At 39.7% G+C, this 18,659-nt stretch overlaps 1 protein-coding gene across 6 annotated transcripts; it reads right to left on the bottom strand.

Annotated features, from left to right (window-relative positions):
* Nucleotides 1-1,873: 1,873 nt before the first annotated feature.
* LOC117827363 (phosphatidylinositol 4-phosphate 5-kinase type-1 gamma-like) lies at nucleotides 1,874-18,380 on the bottom strand. Of its 6 annotated transcripts, none has more exons than XM_034703932.1 (19): nucleotides 18,266-18,380; nucleotides 17,992-18,159; nucleotides 13,622-13,650; nucleotides 13,402-13,491; nucleotides 13,125-13,255; nucleotides 12,911-13,028; nucleotides 9,716-9,868; nucleotides 7,773-8,072; nucleotides 7,388-7,596; nucleotides 7,223-7,306; nucleotides 6,647-6,695; nucleotides 6,391-6,475; nucleotides 6,135-6,299; nucleotides 5,384-5,540; nucleotides 5,215-5,277; nucleotides 4,131-4,665; nucleotides 3,277-3,351; nucleotides 2,120-2,206; nucleotides 1,874-2,019 (listed from the first exon to the last, which is right to left on the bottom strand). In XM_034703932.1, the coding sequence occupies exons 2-19, from the start codon at nucleotides 18,083-18,085 to the stop codon at nucleotides 2,017-2,019; spliced, it is 2,427 nt and encodes an 808-aa protein (XP_034559823.1). In that variant the 5' UTR covers nucleotides 18,086-18,159; nucleotides 18,266-18,380; the 3' UTR covers nucleotides 1,874-2,016. The 6 variants fall into 6 exon arrangements, with proteins under 6 accessions (XP_034559823.1, XP_034559824.1, XP_034559825.1 ...); XM_034703933.1 differs by having other exon boundaries at nucleotides 2,120-2,203; XM_034703934.1 differs by having other exon boundaries at nucleotides 18,043-18,159.
* Between the last annotated feature and the right edge of the window lie 279 nt (nucleotides 18,381-18,659).

Genomic DNA, 18,659 nt, shown 5'->3' with positions numbered 1-18,659 from the left:
ACCAGCACACATGCCAGGAATACAGTGAACCCACGCTGCATTCACTGTCATGTGTTGATGAGGTAACTTTTCACTAAAATGGGTACGTTTTATCCTCATCTCTTAATTCATCTTTTATCCCTTTTTCAGTGTATGAGAGTATTCGAGTGTATTAACAGGGAATCTGTTCTGGCAGATATGTCTCTAAGAGCCCAAATGGGCTGTTTTGGTTGAAGCCATATTGATCCTTGTCTGATTTATGCCAATTTATTTTTAGCAACAAAGCCTGTGCTGATGAATTAAATGCCAGCCACAGTAAAGCAATCAGATTTGACATTATTATGTTTGTGTGTGTTGGAAAGACAGAGGATTTAGTTGAGGTTTGAAATATGACCCTGCCTCTTAAGTTCCATAAAGATCCCAATAGAATGAATTATGGCCTGTCGGAAGATCCTGTTGGCATATGTCTGAAAAATTTTAATCTATAGTGTTACAGTAAGAGTCTTACATTTTCAAGTTGTCCAAAATAAAGTGTTTGAAGTTCCTTCAAGATGTGTCAAGATTTGGAGCTCTATTTTAAGAGATGTTGTGGTGCCATCTAGTGGCTAAATTATGTAGATGGCATAAAATATATTCTGGTTATTTCAGAAATGTTTTAAAAATCCACACAAATATTTTATTACACAATATAATCTTTATTTTATTTTCCACAGTGATCAGCTACAAACACTGTTGCCTACAAAGAGGCAGGTTAGCTTAAGCAGACTCAAAGATTACAGTGATATGTTACAGCTCTGCTTATTGATAAAGCCAGGAAGTCTAATTCTGATCATCTTTATTGCAACGAGTATAGAAGAAGACAGCTACCATGTTTGGTCATTTCATGTTCTCCTACTGAACTGAATAGAACACAGGTTATCTCAGTCGAGCTCAGTATGTTTAGTTTGCTAGTTTGTCAACGTTAGGGTTTCTTTGTATGTTTTACTTCTCTTTCACAGCCAACATGCTTATAGCTGCTACATACTTACACGGCCCGTAACAACAAATGGAAGTTGCACCTTTTGACAGTTTGACAAATAAGCAGGACGTACACTTACATGTCCCCCAACCACACATCCATATGCATGCAAACACATGCACACAAGGACATAAGCGCACAAACACACTTACATGCATGTGCTTAAGCACACACACGCACACATACACACAGTTATCTACACAAAATTTTCCTTTGAGCATCATTTCTTTGTTTCTCCTTTTTTTCCTTAGATTTAAATCCTGAAAGTTAGGATGCATATGTTGCTACACTGTTTTCACTCAGCCTGGATGATTGGGTGTTCACTTACAATAAAATACTGAATGTTTAATTTGGGATTTTTTTCTTTTATGATTACATGTGATTGAAATATCAAAAAACAGGTATGAAAATGTGTTTGTCAATAAGGCATTTTTAACACAACCATTCATTGTCAGATCAAAGTATGATCTTACGTGGACCACCACCGACAGACCAACACTGTGCACACACAGCAGCACACAACTTAACACATGTTAACTTCAAACATCAACAGATGACAAAACAGCAAAATATACAATTTAAAAAGACTGCAGCCACATAAACATGTATAAAGTGCTACAAATAAAAATATATACAACTTTGCCAAGCCCCTAGTTAAAAATAGATGCATGATTTAAGTTTTTGTATGGTCAATATTGCATAGCCAGAGCTGGCACAGTACAGCTTAACTCCTACAAACCATCAAAGTCATTTACAGTGCCTCTCAGCTGAATGTGATTTCTGTTCCTGTCTTTGCGTAGAGTCAGTCAGATTGTCCCGGACTTGATGCTTTGAGATTGTATTTTGCATATATTTTGCTTTACTGTTGTTTGAATGTTTTTTGTTTTTTTTACTGTATGTAATTGAACACTTCAGGTCATTCCCTTAGCCTCTGCAAGCTACTCATGCAGTTTGGGCAGCCAGCTCTGTACATGGAGACAGCTTCGTCCTACGCCCATCACTGCTGTCTCCACTGTGAGTTACTGAAAGAGCAAAGAGACGAGGTAGAGTGTGAGAGGAATGCATACATTCAGGATTTCAACAAACTTTAAGGATGAATAAAGGATGAACTGAAACACTCACTGTCTCGCTCTCCCCATCGGAGTCTCTTCTTGACTCTGAGCCGTAGTGCAGAGGAGAGCACACCCAGCCTCGGTCCTCCTGATTCTGCTGGTGTCAAACACGGCCAGCAGAGGGCAGCAGAGGTAGAGAAGAGTAGAATCATAAGAGGAGAGTTCAGGTCATATGAATTGTTAGCGGCTCTACACTGCATCAAGAGGAATTTTTAAAGCTATGATTGCTTTTTTGTCTTTAGAGAACAATATGTTTGTTGTTTGCACAGTTTTAAAGTGTCACCTCCTCTTTGTGTCTGGGTCAAGAAGAGACACATGAAAGTGCAGGAGAAATAAAAGCTACATGGTCTGAGCTAGAATGGTCATTTAATCTAGATATAAATTAAATTGGTGTTATGTTTCTTTAAAAGCCTTGAAATCATATTTCTTCAATCAGCTTCTTATTACAACTGTTAAATTGCTTAATATACACACCTTTCTAAGAGTTTCAGTTCATTCAGAGGTACTCCGTTGTAAAGAGAGGGTTCTACATACTTCTCAGAACCAATTGGAGTTTAAAAGATTTGAATTAAAATTGATTGGCCATGTGTTAAAGTTAAGCCCTATTTAAAGCACATCCACAGCCCAGGGAAAGCAAATTAGCTTTACAACATTAACACATTGCTGCTAATTTAGCCATGAGTATTTGATGCTACAAACTAGTTGTAAAAATACATATTTAAATCCATGTTTTCTGGGGCTTTAAAGTGTTTCAAGCACAGGTGATTTCTAAAGTCAGAGAGGGAGATTATTCTACGTTTGTTAGCTCCTCTGTGCTGCTGAGTGCTGCTGAGCAGAAGCTTAAGGGGTTACTACAGGGGAAAGGTCAATGTGAGCTGTAGCTAAATGATGCAGGTTCAAGATTCTCACAAATCTAACTAACCGTTCACTGCTAACATGTCACATAAAGATGCATGCTCCATTTAAATGCACATGATGGCCCTTCAGAAGCTGCAGTTATAAATATGCAGTGACGTTTCTGCAGACATCACTGAATAAGTCATTCGAAATGCACTTTAACTTTTACTTCAAGTACTTCTGAAGATCCATAAGCAGCTGTGTTGTGACAGTTACCAGCCTTGGGATGGGTCATGGAACAAATGACTAACTATCCAGGTAGTGACTTACGTTGGAACTTGAGCTAGAGTTTAGCTTACGGCGGCCGAGAATCGGAGAGTACACCCAATATCTGCCATCTGCATACTGATGGATGAACACACACAGATGAACACACAAATGCATACACAGAGTTCAGAGGAAAATAAAGGGGATGAATGTAGTATAGCATAATGGAGGAGAAAGTTATGGGATGAGGGATGCAGTTTTATGGTTAAGAAAAAAAATCACCAGAGACGGATTTATGGAGAGCTGTGAACAACACTGACAGGGCACAAGGATGCAGATTGACAGATGTAAATACACCATGCTGTGCAGAGACAGACAACCGCAGTGTTTGCTGATTTATTCAAAAGCAAGAGCTATGACTCTGCTGGCAGCCTTGTGCTTTAGAAAAGAAAGCATTTTTTGAGAGCGAGTGCAACCCCTTTGTACATGCAGGCTGCAACACACACACCCTCAATCCCCTCACCATCATAACTCTACCACGCTGTCCTGACTGCACCACTGCAAGAGACCCAAAAAAGAAAGATGATCTTTACCCTCAAATCAACCCCAAAGAAAGCGTCCTGCAGTGCACTGACCTTTTTATGAACATGTGCATTAATAGGTTAGATCTTCAGCTGTTGTTAAAAATGCATACAAACACATTTAATCAACAGTTGGACAAGTTAAAATAATCGTCATTTGTTGCATAAGAGAGTTTATTTTGTCTGTTCGTTTGGCTCACAGCAGATTCTTTTGCAACTCGCAACTTACTTCACTACTTTGAAGCTGCCTCATTAGTTCCTTTTTTACATCAAATGCAAAAAAAGCAAAACAAAGAAAAAAAAGAAAAGCACTGAGACACGATGAAGGAAACTTACAAAGTAGATGTCAGACACTGGCACCTCCCCATCCAGCGAGTTGTGGCTGCTGGACACAGACAGCTGATTGCTCGATGCACCCAGCGCCCGCGGTGGCCTCTGAGGGCTTACAGGGTTGGAGGAGGGAGGGGTGGAGGGGAAGTGGTGAGGGGAGCTCTGGGTTGAGGAGTGATGAGATGCGGGGCAGATGGGGGTAAACGCTGACGCAGGAGGGAGGGTGGAGGCGTTTGGGACTGGAGAAAGAAACTTAGATTGTGTAGTCAGGGAAGAGAGAGAGGAAGACTGAGCTGCTGTAGGAGAGGTGAGAGGTTTGGTGGAGGGGCGGATGGAAGAAGAAAGTGTGGCGGAGGACTGGCCGGCTAATTGGGAAGCAGAGGAGGAAGACTGGAAGGAAGGAGGGAGGGTGGAGGAAGAATGTGCGGAGGATGGAGTGGTAGAGCGAGGGATGGATGGAGGGATGGCACGATCAGGAGAGAGGTGGCTGGGGGAGGTCTTTTCTGTCAGCTGTGTGAGCTCAGTGCTCTTCGGGATTTTACTGTTGAAAGCAAGAATGACAAGATTCTTTAAAGCCAGGTATAATATATAACACGTCATACACTCAATATGCTTTAAACATATAGAAGAAACATCCAAGGGGAGATAAAACAACATCAAACAAATAGAAGAACTCAATGTTGAAATGAGAGTTTTTGTGTTAGAGTTCTAAATGCTCTTTTTGGCATTGCTTTGATGTGGCTAACCCTAACCCATAATGATTAAAAAGAAGGGTCCAAGAACTGATCCACATGGGGGATGGTCACCCAATCAGATTCATGAGAACCAAAGTAACAAAATAACTTTGATCGTCTCTGTTAGAAAAATCCTAATCCAATTCAGTTTTCAACCTATCAAGCAGTTTTCCGTGGTATTCCAAAACTATATCACTATTCAGGCCTGACTGTAATCTGTAGAGATGATCAAGAGAAATCAAGAGGGTAACAAGTCAATTGAAAAACTACTCCAAATAAAATGATTATTAAGTAGTTTTGACTAAAATACAAGTAAAAGACTGTAACAGTTATGTACAGGTTGGTTTTGTATGTACCTGAGCTCCACCTCCACTGTTATGGTGTCCTGCTTTTCCCCACGCACTTCACATTTCTGTGACCTGAAAGCACACAAGGATGGAACAGGATTTAACATTTAAGGTAGGGAAAAGACAGTTTTTGTTTAATGACATCATTTTAAATAAATCCCTACGTTATCTCTCTTACCTGGCCACATTTGGGGAAGGCATTTGTCTCCTGAAGCGTGGGTGCTCTGGTGTATCGAAAGGAGTTGTGGGTAGGGAGTTGTTGGAGGAGAGCGTGGTTGCAATAGAAGCTGTGGTAGCATCTTCAAAGGACGGAGGAGTGCAGGGTGGCTCTTTCCCTAATATGACGCCAAAAAGTGTTAGAGATCATGAAACATGTGCAAGAAGAACCAACAGAAATTAGTGGCCTCCAACAAAACAGGAATAATCAAAAGTAAATAATGCTACCGCTACACCCCAAATGCTTTCTATGATATGAAAATCTAGCCATGCTTCGTTAAAAGTTAACCATTTTACTTTTATTCCTTTGCTGTTGTTTCTATACTACTACTGCCGTACTTCTACTTCTCCTCTGGGATCAATAAAAGCTCACTTCAATTCATTTAAAGGGAAAATGGAGCTCTAAGCTGCAGACAATTGAAGCTAATAGAGTGCCAAGCTCAGAGAGGCACAGTGGAACAAGAGAGAACCAGCACTCACCAGTGCTTGCTTTGTTCTCAGCTATTCTATTTAAGCAGCACTAGCAGGCTGCAATAACATCCTGTAACAAGCTTTGAGGAAGGCTACTGACACGTCGCCAAAGAGTCCTATAGTACCCAGTTAAGGGCGTAATGGTATTAAACATCCCATTTTAACACATAGCTGAGAATTATTACTGTATCTTTTGATTATCATATACGACTTTGGACCACTACAAAGATGAAAAGCTCTACCGTTGTCCTCTAGAATAGGGAAGCTGCGAGCTCCTCGTAGATTCTCCAAGTTGTCCTGGTTTTCCTGCTTGTCTTCGCTCACTGAGGGACGATGTCCGACAGAGCCTACGCTGGATTTGGACATGAGAGGCCCTCGTCCTCTCTTGGATGGAGATGATCGCAGCGCTGTGAAAGCAGGGGACAGTACTTTCAGTTCAGGAAGTCAAATGTTTTATCAGAACAGGAGAATGGGATTCCTTATAATTTCTGAACTCACAGCAGCTCTTCTTAAAGACGATGGTGCTGCAGAATTTGTAGAATCTCTCAGCGTAGAAACCAGGCCTGTGGACTGAAACTGTGTCCTGTGGAGGGCCAAGGTCAGTGACAGGAAAGGGTATGTTATTGAAGCTGCACTTTGAATGCTTTACTTATCATATAAAAGACGGGCAACAAGACACAACAAGGGATTAAAGATGATGAGGGTTTACCGAGTTTGTTGATTTTGCTTGGAAACAAACAGTTATGTAACTCACCCCGTCATGGATGAGAGACTTCCAAGAGTGCTCCAGCTTCTTGATCAGTCTGTCAGACAAGACAATTAAATTGTTCAGCTTAGTTAATTCAGCCACTTATAGTAGCTACTAAGGACTGTTTGTGTCTCCATTTGTACTTATGTAGAAAAAGATATGTCTGGGTTTGATTTTTCCACCATGACCTCTCTGCCTTTTAATATTGCTTGCAGTCACAGAATTCAAGGATTACTGTAAGCCCAAACCTAATCATTTCCTGCCCTTGTAGCCAGACAAAAATCCAACTTTGTCATTAAATATGTCCTGAAATGTCCTTGAATGTTGGACAGAAACAATGAGTGAGGTAGATACTCAGAATGAGGTTTAAGTAGGGGTTGAAGTTGATAAGTGGACACAATAAACATCTAAGAACCTCTATATCGAATTAATTTGACACTTGCTGAAGACAACGATTGCCACTTCAACCAGCCCTGGTGCTTTCTATGTCTCTTTTAATTAAAATCCTGTCACACAAAACATTCTTATTATCAGGAACTTTTTTAAATAACTTCTTTCATCTTGGTTGTTTTCGTTGCCCACCTGTACGACTGCAGGATGTCAATGATTCCAATAAAGAGCAGGAGGCGCTCTCCTTTAGCACTCACAGCTGGAATTCCACCCATACTGCACACAAGAGAGGAGAACATTATCATCATTTGTTGTTGTAATGAGATATTAGGGCAAACAATATAAAAGGTGACCTACGTGTCATCATGGTCCAGAGGGTCCCTGCATGTGGAGCCTCCCTGTATGGACTCCATGGCAGTGGAGTATAAAGCCCTCTGAGCTGCACGCTTCGTTTCATCCGCACCTCCTGCAGGCGAGCCCTGAGACTGCTGCTCTCTCTCCGCTTGGGACTTGTTGTGGACTCCCAGCAGCAAACTGTAGTCCATGATCTTAAAACTTTCCAGAACCTGACATGAGAACAAATTTGTAAGCCTGGGACCGGACAAACTAATGTGTTCAATGTGCATGAAACACTTCTATGCTGATTTTCCCCTCTTACATTTCTCTGTTTTTAGATTCTCTTTTCATATAAATCTACTGAGAGAACAGGAACAAAATGATCCATCCACAGTCTATTTCTCACCAGACAGTCTCTCTGCAGAGTTCTGACCAGGGCGCTGTATGTGTCCTGGTCCAAGGTGAGGCCCTCAGGAATGTCATTTAGAAAGTCCAGGTCTTTAAATGTGGGTTTGGACTTCTCTCTTTCCTTCTTGGATGCTCTCCTCTTGTATGTAGAGCCCTTCAGATCAAACTTGAGGTGCATCCGTACAGAGCGTGGCAAAATATTGTTCATCACAACAACTCTGATGTTCTTGCCCCCACACTGGACACAGTAGAGGCCGAAAAACTTTGGCAGCAAAGTCCGAGGGTTCTGGTTAAGGTTCTGGGTTCATGCAGCGGACAATAGAAAAGATAAAAGGAAGATTATTCAAATTAGAAACAACGGTGGAGTAAGGCATGCAGTCTATGAGCCCTTTCTTACACCTTAAGCTAAGCAGCGTACAATGCAGGACAACTGTTTTTGCTTTTGTTTTGCAAGCCCAGCTCAGAAAATTTGCAAGTGCAGGTGAAAACTATGGTAGTCTGTTGTACCACTGACAAACACAACGTGGTCTCAAGGACAGAGGATTAGGAGGTGGAGAACCTTTGTTTACCCAACATCACTATCCTCCTACTTTGGCATTGTATTGAGGGGATTTCAGAGGACGGGCACACAAACTACAACCATGTGCTCTGCTTCACCTCAGGTAGCCTTGGTGGTTTCTAAATATAGCCCAGCACCTACAGTACTTCTCTATGATGTGAGAAGGGAAGTCAATAATCAATAATAAACACACATGCGCTTGCTAAGTAAATTTGTTATAGGCTTTACTTTTACACCATGCCAGGGACAATTTTGCCAACAAAGATTAACGCTGACATTTCAGGACCTATACACATAGATAAGACAAAACAGACATGTGACCCAGCAGACAATAAAGACTGACAGAAAACCGCTTATGGGTATCATTTATTTAAGTTAGATCCAGACCGATCCTGTTGGGATTTTTTAAGGATTTAAATGATCACAGAAGTTTTACTGTGCACAGCAAATCTTTTACAATGGAACTGCACTCATCAGTATTTCTTTGGGGGGATTTTACAGGCAATATAACCGCAATCTGTTCTTCACAATATTTTATTGACTGACCCATATGTGCTCTTGTGTAAGCGCAAAGTGGCAAAGTGAAAGGAGAGACCAAAACTGAGCCTGAGTGACTCGATCTTTGTACAACTGAATTACCGCTCAATTCTGCCAGCACATAGCAAAGCATCAAAGGCAAGTGCAACTTCTTCACTGATTGAATTTATTCATTTTATGCTCAATATATGCACCAATGATTAATCGAAGACAACCCTTTTCCTCTTGTGCCTTATTCTGCACCCAGAATACACAACCTGTCACAGCCTGATGTGTTTCAGTGCAGCTCCATGCACCTGCAGGACAGCGTGACACAACACCAGGCCTCAGCCCATTCTTCTGCCATGTACATGATTAACCTGTTAGGAGTACTTAGCCCGGGTCACTGTCAGGAACAACCTCGCAGCTCAATTCTATTACAGAGTCACCTGCTGGCGTCACTGGTGCTCGGAGCGAACAGCAGGGGGCAGGGTAAAGAGGATAAAGATGAGTGAGAGTTTCAGCTGCTCTCTTAAGCATGCGCTCTTGTACAAAAAAGGAACACTCCACACCCACTCCATCAGACCTCTGAATCGAGACAATTAAAAACTTGGCAGAGTTTCAATTTTCCATTTCTAACAGGGGCAAAGAGATAATCTGAAAGTCATTACACATAATTACAGTTTGCACTCTTTATATACTTGCTATACGGAGTTCTGTTTAGCAAGCAAAGTTCTCTTTACTTCATACTGAATGAAACACTCTTAATGTACTATGTTGTGATGATGTTAAACATGTAGGATGTTCTAACGTTTTTGAAACAGCTGATTATGGATTCATTAGAGAGGATGCACAGTTTGACTCACCATGTAGTAACCAGGAAGGAGCTTCTGTAGAAACTCTGCCTCTTTGTGCAGCACAGTTTTTATGATGAACTCATCATCACGAGTTACGTAGAATATGGAGCCACTCGCTCCTGGATTTGTCAGCTCAATAAGCGGCTCGTTACACAGAGAATACTGGAGGAGGCAGAGACAGGGAGACAAAGAAGATCAACAATTAAACTGGTGTCTCAACTGAAGTATCACAACTATTTCTGAAAAGACTGTTTCAAAAACAACAGTTGTAAAAGCAGATCAGATTATTTTGAGCTGGCTGTGAGAGCTTTAGAGGAAGATTGTCCCTCTGGTAAAGGTTTCCAAAAAAGCCAGTTCCAGAGAGACGTTTGTTTCACCCCGGGTTTGTAATTTCATCCTCAGTTGAACACTTCATGGGTGCAGCAGGGTGGCACAGAACTGTTAATGTTGGCTCCAACGGAGCTTTCAAAAAAAGCAGACCAAAAGACTAACACATCTACCCACTCACATGGCATTGCTCATCAGCAGCTGAAGGGAACTTTGCTTTTAAAGTGCACTGCTTAGTACAAAGGCATTCTGTGTGTGGGAGGGAAGAATCGCACGTCTACACTGTTAGGAGTTTAAACTGCTCACCATGACATTTACACCTAAATGTAGAATCTGTAACTTTAATGAAGCTAATATCTTAGCTGCTAACTTCCAGCCAACCATTTTCGACTGCATACGTAGCCGTTCAAACAAATGCTGAAGTTAGCAACACTTTCAAATGACCTGTAATATCTTACAGGGATGGAGAACCATTAAGACGTTGTAAATAGTGACATAATTAGAGTTAGTGAAGAACACTTATCCTGTTAACTGTAGAGAGGAAGTGTCCAGTACTTGTGGGTAATTTGTCTAATAAAGTAATTCCATTTCCCAAGCTGTCTAAATCAGCACAATGCCATTACACCAGTGCTTCACCTCTCCTACATCAACGTAAACACACACGCGCTCTCCTCATGCTCGGTCTGCTGTCAGTTGCTTGAAGTTTAAAAAAGAAAGCTTTAGTCTGTTAATCTCCGTTTGGCACAGGGAGGCTGTGAGCTTAAACGTGAAGCTGGGAATACTGTATGTCAATGCATGTGCCTGCATATAAAGTGCAGCATGCTGCCTGACATGCTGGATATGTAAATGCATGGGTTTGTTGCCCAGAAATGTTTATTTGCTCAGATATCTTTTCATGTGTATGGGTGTTAATGCCTTGTGGAGGTCTGAAGTGGAAGGGAGTGTTTCTTTAAGTACTACACTTATAATCTATCAACAGTGGTGGAACGTAACAGAATAAAACTAACTGAGTACCATACTTAGGTACATTTTTGGAGTATTTGTGCTTCGCCTGAATATTACTTTGGGGGAAACTTATTACTTATAACTTTAACTTATAAGCAAAAGTTATAACTACTTAACTACTTTAACCCTCCTATTATGTTGCGGGTCAAATTGACCCTTTTTAATGTCTATTTTAGGCAATATTTGTGTTCCAAACCAGCTAAATGCAGCACAGAAATCTGGCTAGCATGTGACAGGAGAGGAGTTGTGTTAATTTATCAACATCACTTCATAAAAACAAAAATAAAATCCAAATTTAAAATAAAATAAACAAACATCTATGTCATGTAAAACTATTTAAATTTATATTTAGGGCTTTCCGACATACATTTAAAAAGTTCTAACATTAATTTAAATGAAAAACGAGTGAGTTATCCTCATTGAACCATGATCTGTGAGAATTAAAGAACATCAATGGACTAAATATTGATTTAAATGGTTAGTAATGGAGTTAAAAATCAGATTTAAAAAAAAAAGTTTATTAGGATTTTTTGGGGTTCTGACACTTTTGGATAATTGAATATGGCCCGGGTCAAAGTGACCCATGAACATTATTGCTGTTCCAGAGAAACGAACATAACAGGAGGGTTAAACGACAAATATTGTACTTTTGACTACAACATTTCTATGAATGTTCTAGTTACTTTAGCTCGGAAGTTAAGTACCTACATGACTCAGGCTTAAACTGAACATGGGAAGTCATGACATGCATTTTCCCTTGATGGCCCTCACTCACACAATACCCTTCAACTGGCCCAACAGATTCAACTCCTTCTCTCTCTTGTAGAGTTTAGAACTTTGATCTCTAGCCACCGTGTTTCAAATTGTGACTGCTTTCATTCATTTCTACAGTTTTTGTGCCTTTCATATGTGTTGGTTCTTCCTGCTTGTTTCAATGTGCCTGTAATATTGATGGCATTAGAAATAAAGGCGACTTCAATGTCCTTTCAAACTGACCTTCAGAGAAATTGTCAGTCCAGGTTGTAACAATGAAGAGAAACAATTCCATGTATTTTTTTTTATCAGTGATGTCTTTTTTTGATAATAACAGGTAAGAAGAGTCATATATGTACAATTAGGGCAGGGAGTTTCAGCCCTACTTACGCATTGATATGACACAATACAATGCAATGCGATGTGATGTGACAGATACAATATGATACAATTCAGTGCAATGCAATGAGACACCTGGTACAGGACCCATGTTAATGACGTGTTCACGGGGATCATGTTATTGCACTACAACAACTGGAAATATCTTATTAGCTGGAGGTTAATAAGGTGTAGAATCAATAACATAAGTGCCACTGAGAAAAGTATGACGTAATGACACAGTGAATCAAATTGAAAGGGAAACCTGTTTAGAGCGCTGTATTCATTTGAATTTAAATACCAATATTTGACCCAGGGATACAGTAATTGTATGACATGAGTCAGGATGATGATTTATATGCTGTATCAATATTTTTGTCAACCTCCTTTTCATATATGTGATGTAAATCAAGAGTAACATGCTGCATATGGCATCACTTTTCAAACGGAGCAATCATAGACTGTTCTGTTATCTTATTTACAGACCCCACATTAATCCACCATGAGCATGTGGAGACTAGATCATGAATGAATCCTTTGAATGGCCAGGTATTGAACAGTTTTAGGAGACAAGATTAAGGTAGATTCAGTGTCACTGAACTTTTTGTGATTTCAAAGCTAATAATCATATTTGTTGTGTCAAAGTTTGCTTCAACTAAGAAATCATCTCACTTTCAGAGCACTTTACATTCAAACCACTCTCACTGCATCACCACTTATCACAAATAAGAGAAATCTCACCAGGTAGTCATCTGGTCTGATCCCAAACAGCTCTCTGAAGTACCTGAAGGCCACGGGGGCGTATGTTTTAAACCTGAAGTCTGGGTAGTGGTGGGCTGGTGTGAGGTTACTGCCTTCACTGCAGAATCAATGGAAAGAGTAAAGAAAGTTTAAAGATCATATCAGTACCTTATCACACACATTTTCACACAAACATCTTCACACTCAAATGCACCTCGGGAAGAAGATGCTTTCCACCACATAGAAGTCCTGCATCAGCACATCTCTCTCAGGCTTGGAGCTGAGGTTGCCAACAGTATACCCAATGCCCAGCTGGATGGCCCCTTGCAAGGCAGAGGAGGTGGTCTGGAGGCGAAGAAAAGAAAAATTCAGAGAAAGGTGTGGGTGGAAAGTCTGTGAAATTGTGATGATAATCGTGAGGATAAGCAAACCTACAAACACGATTTAAAAAATAAAGAAAAATCAGAGAGAGATGAGGAGGAAGATGTTACCTTCTTGTATGTTGTCTCTCCGGATGCATCCACCCTCCTGTGGCCGATCTTTTTCTCATGGGCTGCGCCCAAACCGAATGGGGACGGCATCTGTACAAAAGAAGAGAAAATAGAAGGGCAGTGGTAGATGTTATATATGTAGGTTATAAGAAATTGAAACACGCAGGAAACAAATACAAATGTGAGACAGACTGATGTAGAGAGTGAAGCCGCTTCTCACCTCTGTAATCTGTGCTCTCTTGGCTGAATCTGTGGAAGGAAACAGACAGAAAAGGTGAGGGAGCAATTGGTAAAGAAGTGTCCATGTCAGTAAGTTTATTCAGCAGGGAACCACAACTCTGTCAGCCATTCATCAGGGCATACATCTCATTTACTTGCTTGACATTGGTTAACACATTTAGCCTGTCTGAGACCTTTTTTTTTTACCCTGCAACATCACAACATATGTGTGCTGAAGATATTTCAATATTTAAATTGAAGAAAATTCCATTGCAACAACAACAACAAAAAGCACTTAGTCTGCAGAGGCACATTGTGTGATATGATAAGGAGCTTTAACCAATTCAGCAATTCCGAATTAATTGGTGGTCAACTCACCAGCAGAAGATTTCTCTGCCGACAGGTGAATGGTCTTACTGTCCAGAAAGCCTCACATCAAGTAGTCGCCTAGAGAGCTGTCTTTGTTTCCTATTACTGGATCAGTGAGATTTGTACTGAGAAGGTAGAAACTCTGGATTGGATTGACTTCCTCCCTAATCTGAGTACTGCCATTGGCTAAAGTCTCCAGATCACATCACCAGCCAATCACACGTTAGGATTAGGATGAATCTTTTCCACTGGCATGAACAACCCAACTGTGTTTGTTTGTGTTCGTGTGCAACAGAGGAACAGAGGGCAGGAAGAGAGGAAATGAATGAGAAAAGAGACAGTTCTTAATACTTTGCAGTACTACAAACTGCTTAGTTGACATCATCGTGCTAAATTGCAGGTCATGTGAGAGTGAAGATTAAGGAAAAGCAGCTGACAAAGCATGGATAATGACTCTTTAAGCCATGCACAGCAAACACTGTTGCAGAGTTTCAAGGCACAGTAAAGCACCATACTGGTTGATACAAAATGTAAACTGTAGTGACATTAGTAACGACATTACTTACATGTTAGAGCTAATCATGTTTGCTATGTAGTGCAAAACTAGTATGCTACCATTAGCACTAAACTCAAAGTCAATCTGAGGTTAGCAGAAAATGTCCTTAGTTCAGTATACTGTATATTTGAATCTGTTGAGGCCAGCTCTATCTGAAGAGAAAGGGACCACCAAACTTCTTACAACTCATCTGGTCAGAGATGGAAGGGGGGATGAATGCCCCAACTGTGCTAGCAATGAATCAAAAGTTTTTTTTCAGTGTCTGTGGAGCACTGACCAATCTACAAACTGCCAAATATCACTTTGAAAATATAAAGGTTTTAATAAGCTTCTTCAAACTTCCAATATGTATGATTCTTTGGACAAAGGTATTTTCTGCAATGATACAATTACACAATACAACTCAATTAAGGCGCCAGTGATCAGTATGTGAAAATATCAAGGGCCAAATTATTACAATGAGTTAAACTCATATTAACAGAAAATTATATATTAAACTATGATGAGGCAACTTTTGGACACTTACACACTTCTGAGTGAAAAATTCTGGTATCTATTATTCTGATATAAGACAAATTAACCTTTGTTGTCGTCATTATCCTCTTCTAAGTTTCATCACTTTACTTTTACAGGAGTTGTCACCTAAGCATGGTTTAATCAATAGGTTTTTGTTATTTTTCAGGAAGTATCATTGGCTTCATATTATTATCTTATTCCATTTTTTTTATTTTTTAAATATTTTCATATTTCATATATCTGATTTGTTATTGTTTGAATATTTTATCCTTTATTGTTTTTATTTGTACAACATTGTTTTATTTTGTTTTATTTGTCTTCCCCACTTTTCTCATTTCTCTTTTTTGTTTTTCAGTTTCTTTCTTATTTGTAAAGCACTTTGTAACAATGTTTTAAAAAGTGCAATATAAATAAAGACTGTTATTATTATTATTATTAGTAGTAGTAGTAGTAGTAGAATGAGTAGTAGTATTAATATTAATATCATTACTATCATTATTCATATTGTTGTTATTACTATTATTATTACTATTATTATTATTAATATTATTATTATTATTATTATTATTATTATTTATCATTATTGTTAACATTATTAATATTAATATTGAATGCCGCATTTTTCATGTTTTAGTCAAACTTATCCAAACACAGCAAGGGCATATTGTAGTGTCTGTTCCCTTTATTTAAGTTCCAGGTTATTACTGAGTCTCCTGAGTATTTATCTTATAATATCATTGTTTGCATGTGGAATATGCTTTGTCTTCTGCTCAATGATCTACCACAAATCTACAATATTTCCACACTACTTATTTATTCTTCAGAGCAGAGTTACCAGTCTGTATCAGTCAGATATTCTAATCAGGGTATTCTTGGCTGCTTGACATTATCTACCCAGCACCGACAAGGGCAGGGGTGGCTATTGATTAGCCATCCAAGGTGCCACCTCAAAATCCTAAACTATGATTAGCCATTTGCCTTGTCAGAGGCAGGACTTGTGTTAGATCAACTATTCCGCTTTGTTGTCGCAGTCTGGCAGCACTTTTCTTTATATTTAAATGTAGCTCATTTTACTTTGTTAGTTTCTTCAATTGTGATATTGGAAAAACATCTTCTTTGTTTCTTTTTTAAGTAAAAATACACAGGAATATAACAGCTGTATTATCCTTAGATTACAGTTATTAATTTAAGGATAATACAGTTGTTATTTGCCTGAGGTGGCACCTTACACGGGCAATCAGATTTCTAGGATGGGGGAGTGCCGTCTGTGGCTATGCCTCTAGACATGCCTCTGCCTGGATGATCTTCATATTTCATCTCCTGTTTAAATAAAGATGCATCTTCAACTTGATGATGTGCATGAATGATTTCACTTTGTATCAAAGTCATTTACTCATTGATCTTATGATTGATTAATTAGGCATCTATTTTTCTCACGGAGTAAGTATAGCAAAAGTTAACTAAAGAGAATTGTTAAATGTTGTTTTTTTTAACTCTTCAAATCATGCAAAATGAGCATCATGAATTAACATGGACATAACAGGATAATGACAAGATAATTCTGCATAAAACTACACCAACTAGTGGACATTAATATCTTGGATTTCCATTTGTGCAATTGACAGGAAGCTTTGTTTGGCCACACCTGTAACCTACAGATTACCTCTGTATCAAAGCCTGTCAGGCAGAAACAATGAGGAGGAGTATCTGGGGGCAGACACACACACACAATGAGTCTCTGAGGGATTAGGGTCAGGCCGGAATAATATGCCACTGAGCTGTAAACAAACAGCATTCCTATATACTGTATAACAACTACTACCTGTGCAACGGTTTGTTTAAATGTGTTAAAAACACTATAGAAATGTAAATCCACAAAGTTCACTCAGATATTCTTGTAATGAAACATTTTGTGCCACTTTTAGAGAATTGTGCCTTAAGGCCTGTTTGTGTGGATGCCATAGTAAAGAGGATTAGATCTCTCTCTCTTAGCTGAGAAAGTGGCAGCCTGTTGCTGTGACATCAATGTGACACTCAAAGCAGGAGTAGATTTTTATGCCCCGAGGCTCTTTGCACACAAGTATAATCTGGCGGATTTAATAACTCTCTTTAGTACTCATATTTAACTGCATATATACATGAGCATGTATGTGCTATAATAACTTCTAGGACCCATTTTCTAAAACGTGCACATAAGTTCCATACAGTGGTCACGCATGTTCTGTTGTTTTCATGGCCATGACATCCACAGAGACGCTTGGAATTGATACCCACAAGGGATTAGTGTGTGTTTTATGATATAATTCCATATCAGATTTTGTAAAGTAGGCCTACTCTTTAGATGTAGCATAGAGGAAGAAGAGACTGGTGGTGAGAATTATGGTATGAAGTCAGATAAAAGGGTGAGGAAAGGAGCAAAATGACATTTGAGGGATCAGAGTGCCTGTAGACTATGGTGGTTGCTGTGCATACAAATGATGTGTATGCATGTGTGTGTAGCCTTCATGGAAATGGCTCCACAGTCATGCTAGTAAGATGTTACACTCATCTCTATGTAGCTTCATCAGGTCTTGTTGGAGTGTGTACACATCACTGATGTGCCAGCCTGCAGTGAGCCGTGGACACTTACCTTTACAATAGAGCAGCACTGACTTGTATCTTGACACTGTTATCTAACCTAGCAATTTATAATTCATCTCCACAGCTTAGGTTCCTCTATCTTAAGCTTTTTTCAGCTATAGCAGTCTAGACTTTTAAGCCACTATGCTGGGGTAGCCTACATTCAATTGATCCAAGATGCTGCCCACTTTGAGTCCAACTTCTACCCACAGAGAACCTGCTGTCACCGGAATAAGCCCACCAAAACGGTTGTGATTCTTTGGATGACGAAACAAAATGACTCTTACGCTAAAGATGAGACATATACGTACCGGTATCCCCCAGGTCAAGGTCTAGACAGAGGCCAGCAGCTGTTTCCCCACCTGTCCTCTCATCGTCCCCGGTTTCCGCAGTCCCCCCGTCCATCTCCGGACAGTTCCTCCTGACGACGACGCGCAGCCGTTCCCCTCCTCAGTGACACCAGGATGAGATGGTCAGCGCTGAGAAGGAATGTAGTAATCCTGTCATTTCTCCCATCATCATCATTTTTTTTTACAGCTACAATTACATTTCCATCATTCTACATGAGTATATTTGTCGCCGTACTCAGCCAAACGCCACCATGTATCCAGCGGTGCTGATCATCTCTGCCGCTACAGTGCGTCATCGTCCTCACGTAACGGCTGGTGCGTGAGCAGCTTCAGCATCAGGAGACGCTCGGGGAAGGATTCAACTACTGTCACAAAAAACCTGCCTTAAAGATATGCAATCATTTTAATATATTTGTTTGATCTTATGTATGTGTTGTACTATCACTTTTTTTTAAACCTTAGTCAAATGTATTTTGCAATACAGATTTACTTCAAGATATCACACGCCCCAAATTATAGAGCTTCACAATGATTATTATTATTATTACTATTATTATTTCTTCATTCCAACCCCTGATTAATCAATCAATCAATAATTCCCAGAGTATTTCTGTCATTACTTTCATATG

Source organism: Notolabrus celidotus, chromosome 15 (assembly GCF_009762535.1).
Source record: "Notolabrus celidotus isolate fNotCel1 chromosome 15, fNotCel1.pri, whole genome shotgun sequence".
Lineage (NCBI taxonomy): Eukaryota > Metazoa > Chordata > Actinopteri > Labriformes > Labridae > Notolabrus > Notolabrus celidotus.
The sequence above is the reverse complement of the archived record's forward strand: the minus strand, read 5'-3'. Positions and strand labels throughout refer to the sequence as shown.

What these genes read in the sequence shown, in the direction of transcription:
- LOC117827363 (XM_034703932.1), bottom strand. Translation starts at nt 18,085, where the DNA reads ATGGACGGGGGGACTGCGGAAACCGGGGACGATGAGAGGACAGGTGGG. An exon ending in TCAGACCAGATGACTACCTG is followed by an intron (nt 9,869 to 12,910) that starts GTGAGATTTCTC and finishes TGCCTCCTCCAG; the next exon opens with TATTCTCTGTGTAACGAGCC. An exon ending in GACATCCTGCAGTCGTACAG is followed by an intron (nt 6,696 to 7,222) that starts GTGGGCAACGAA and finishes CTTGTCTGACAG; the next exon opens with ACTGATCAAGAAGCTGGAGC.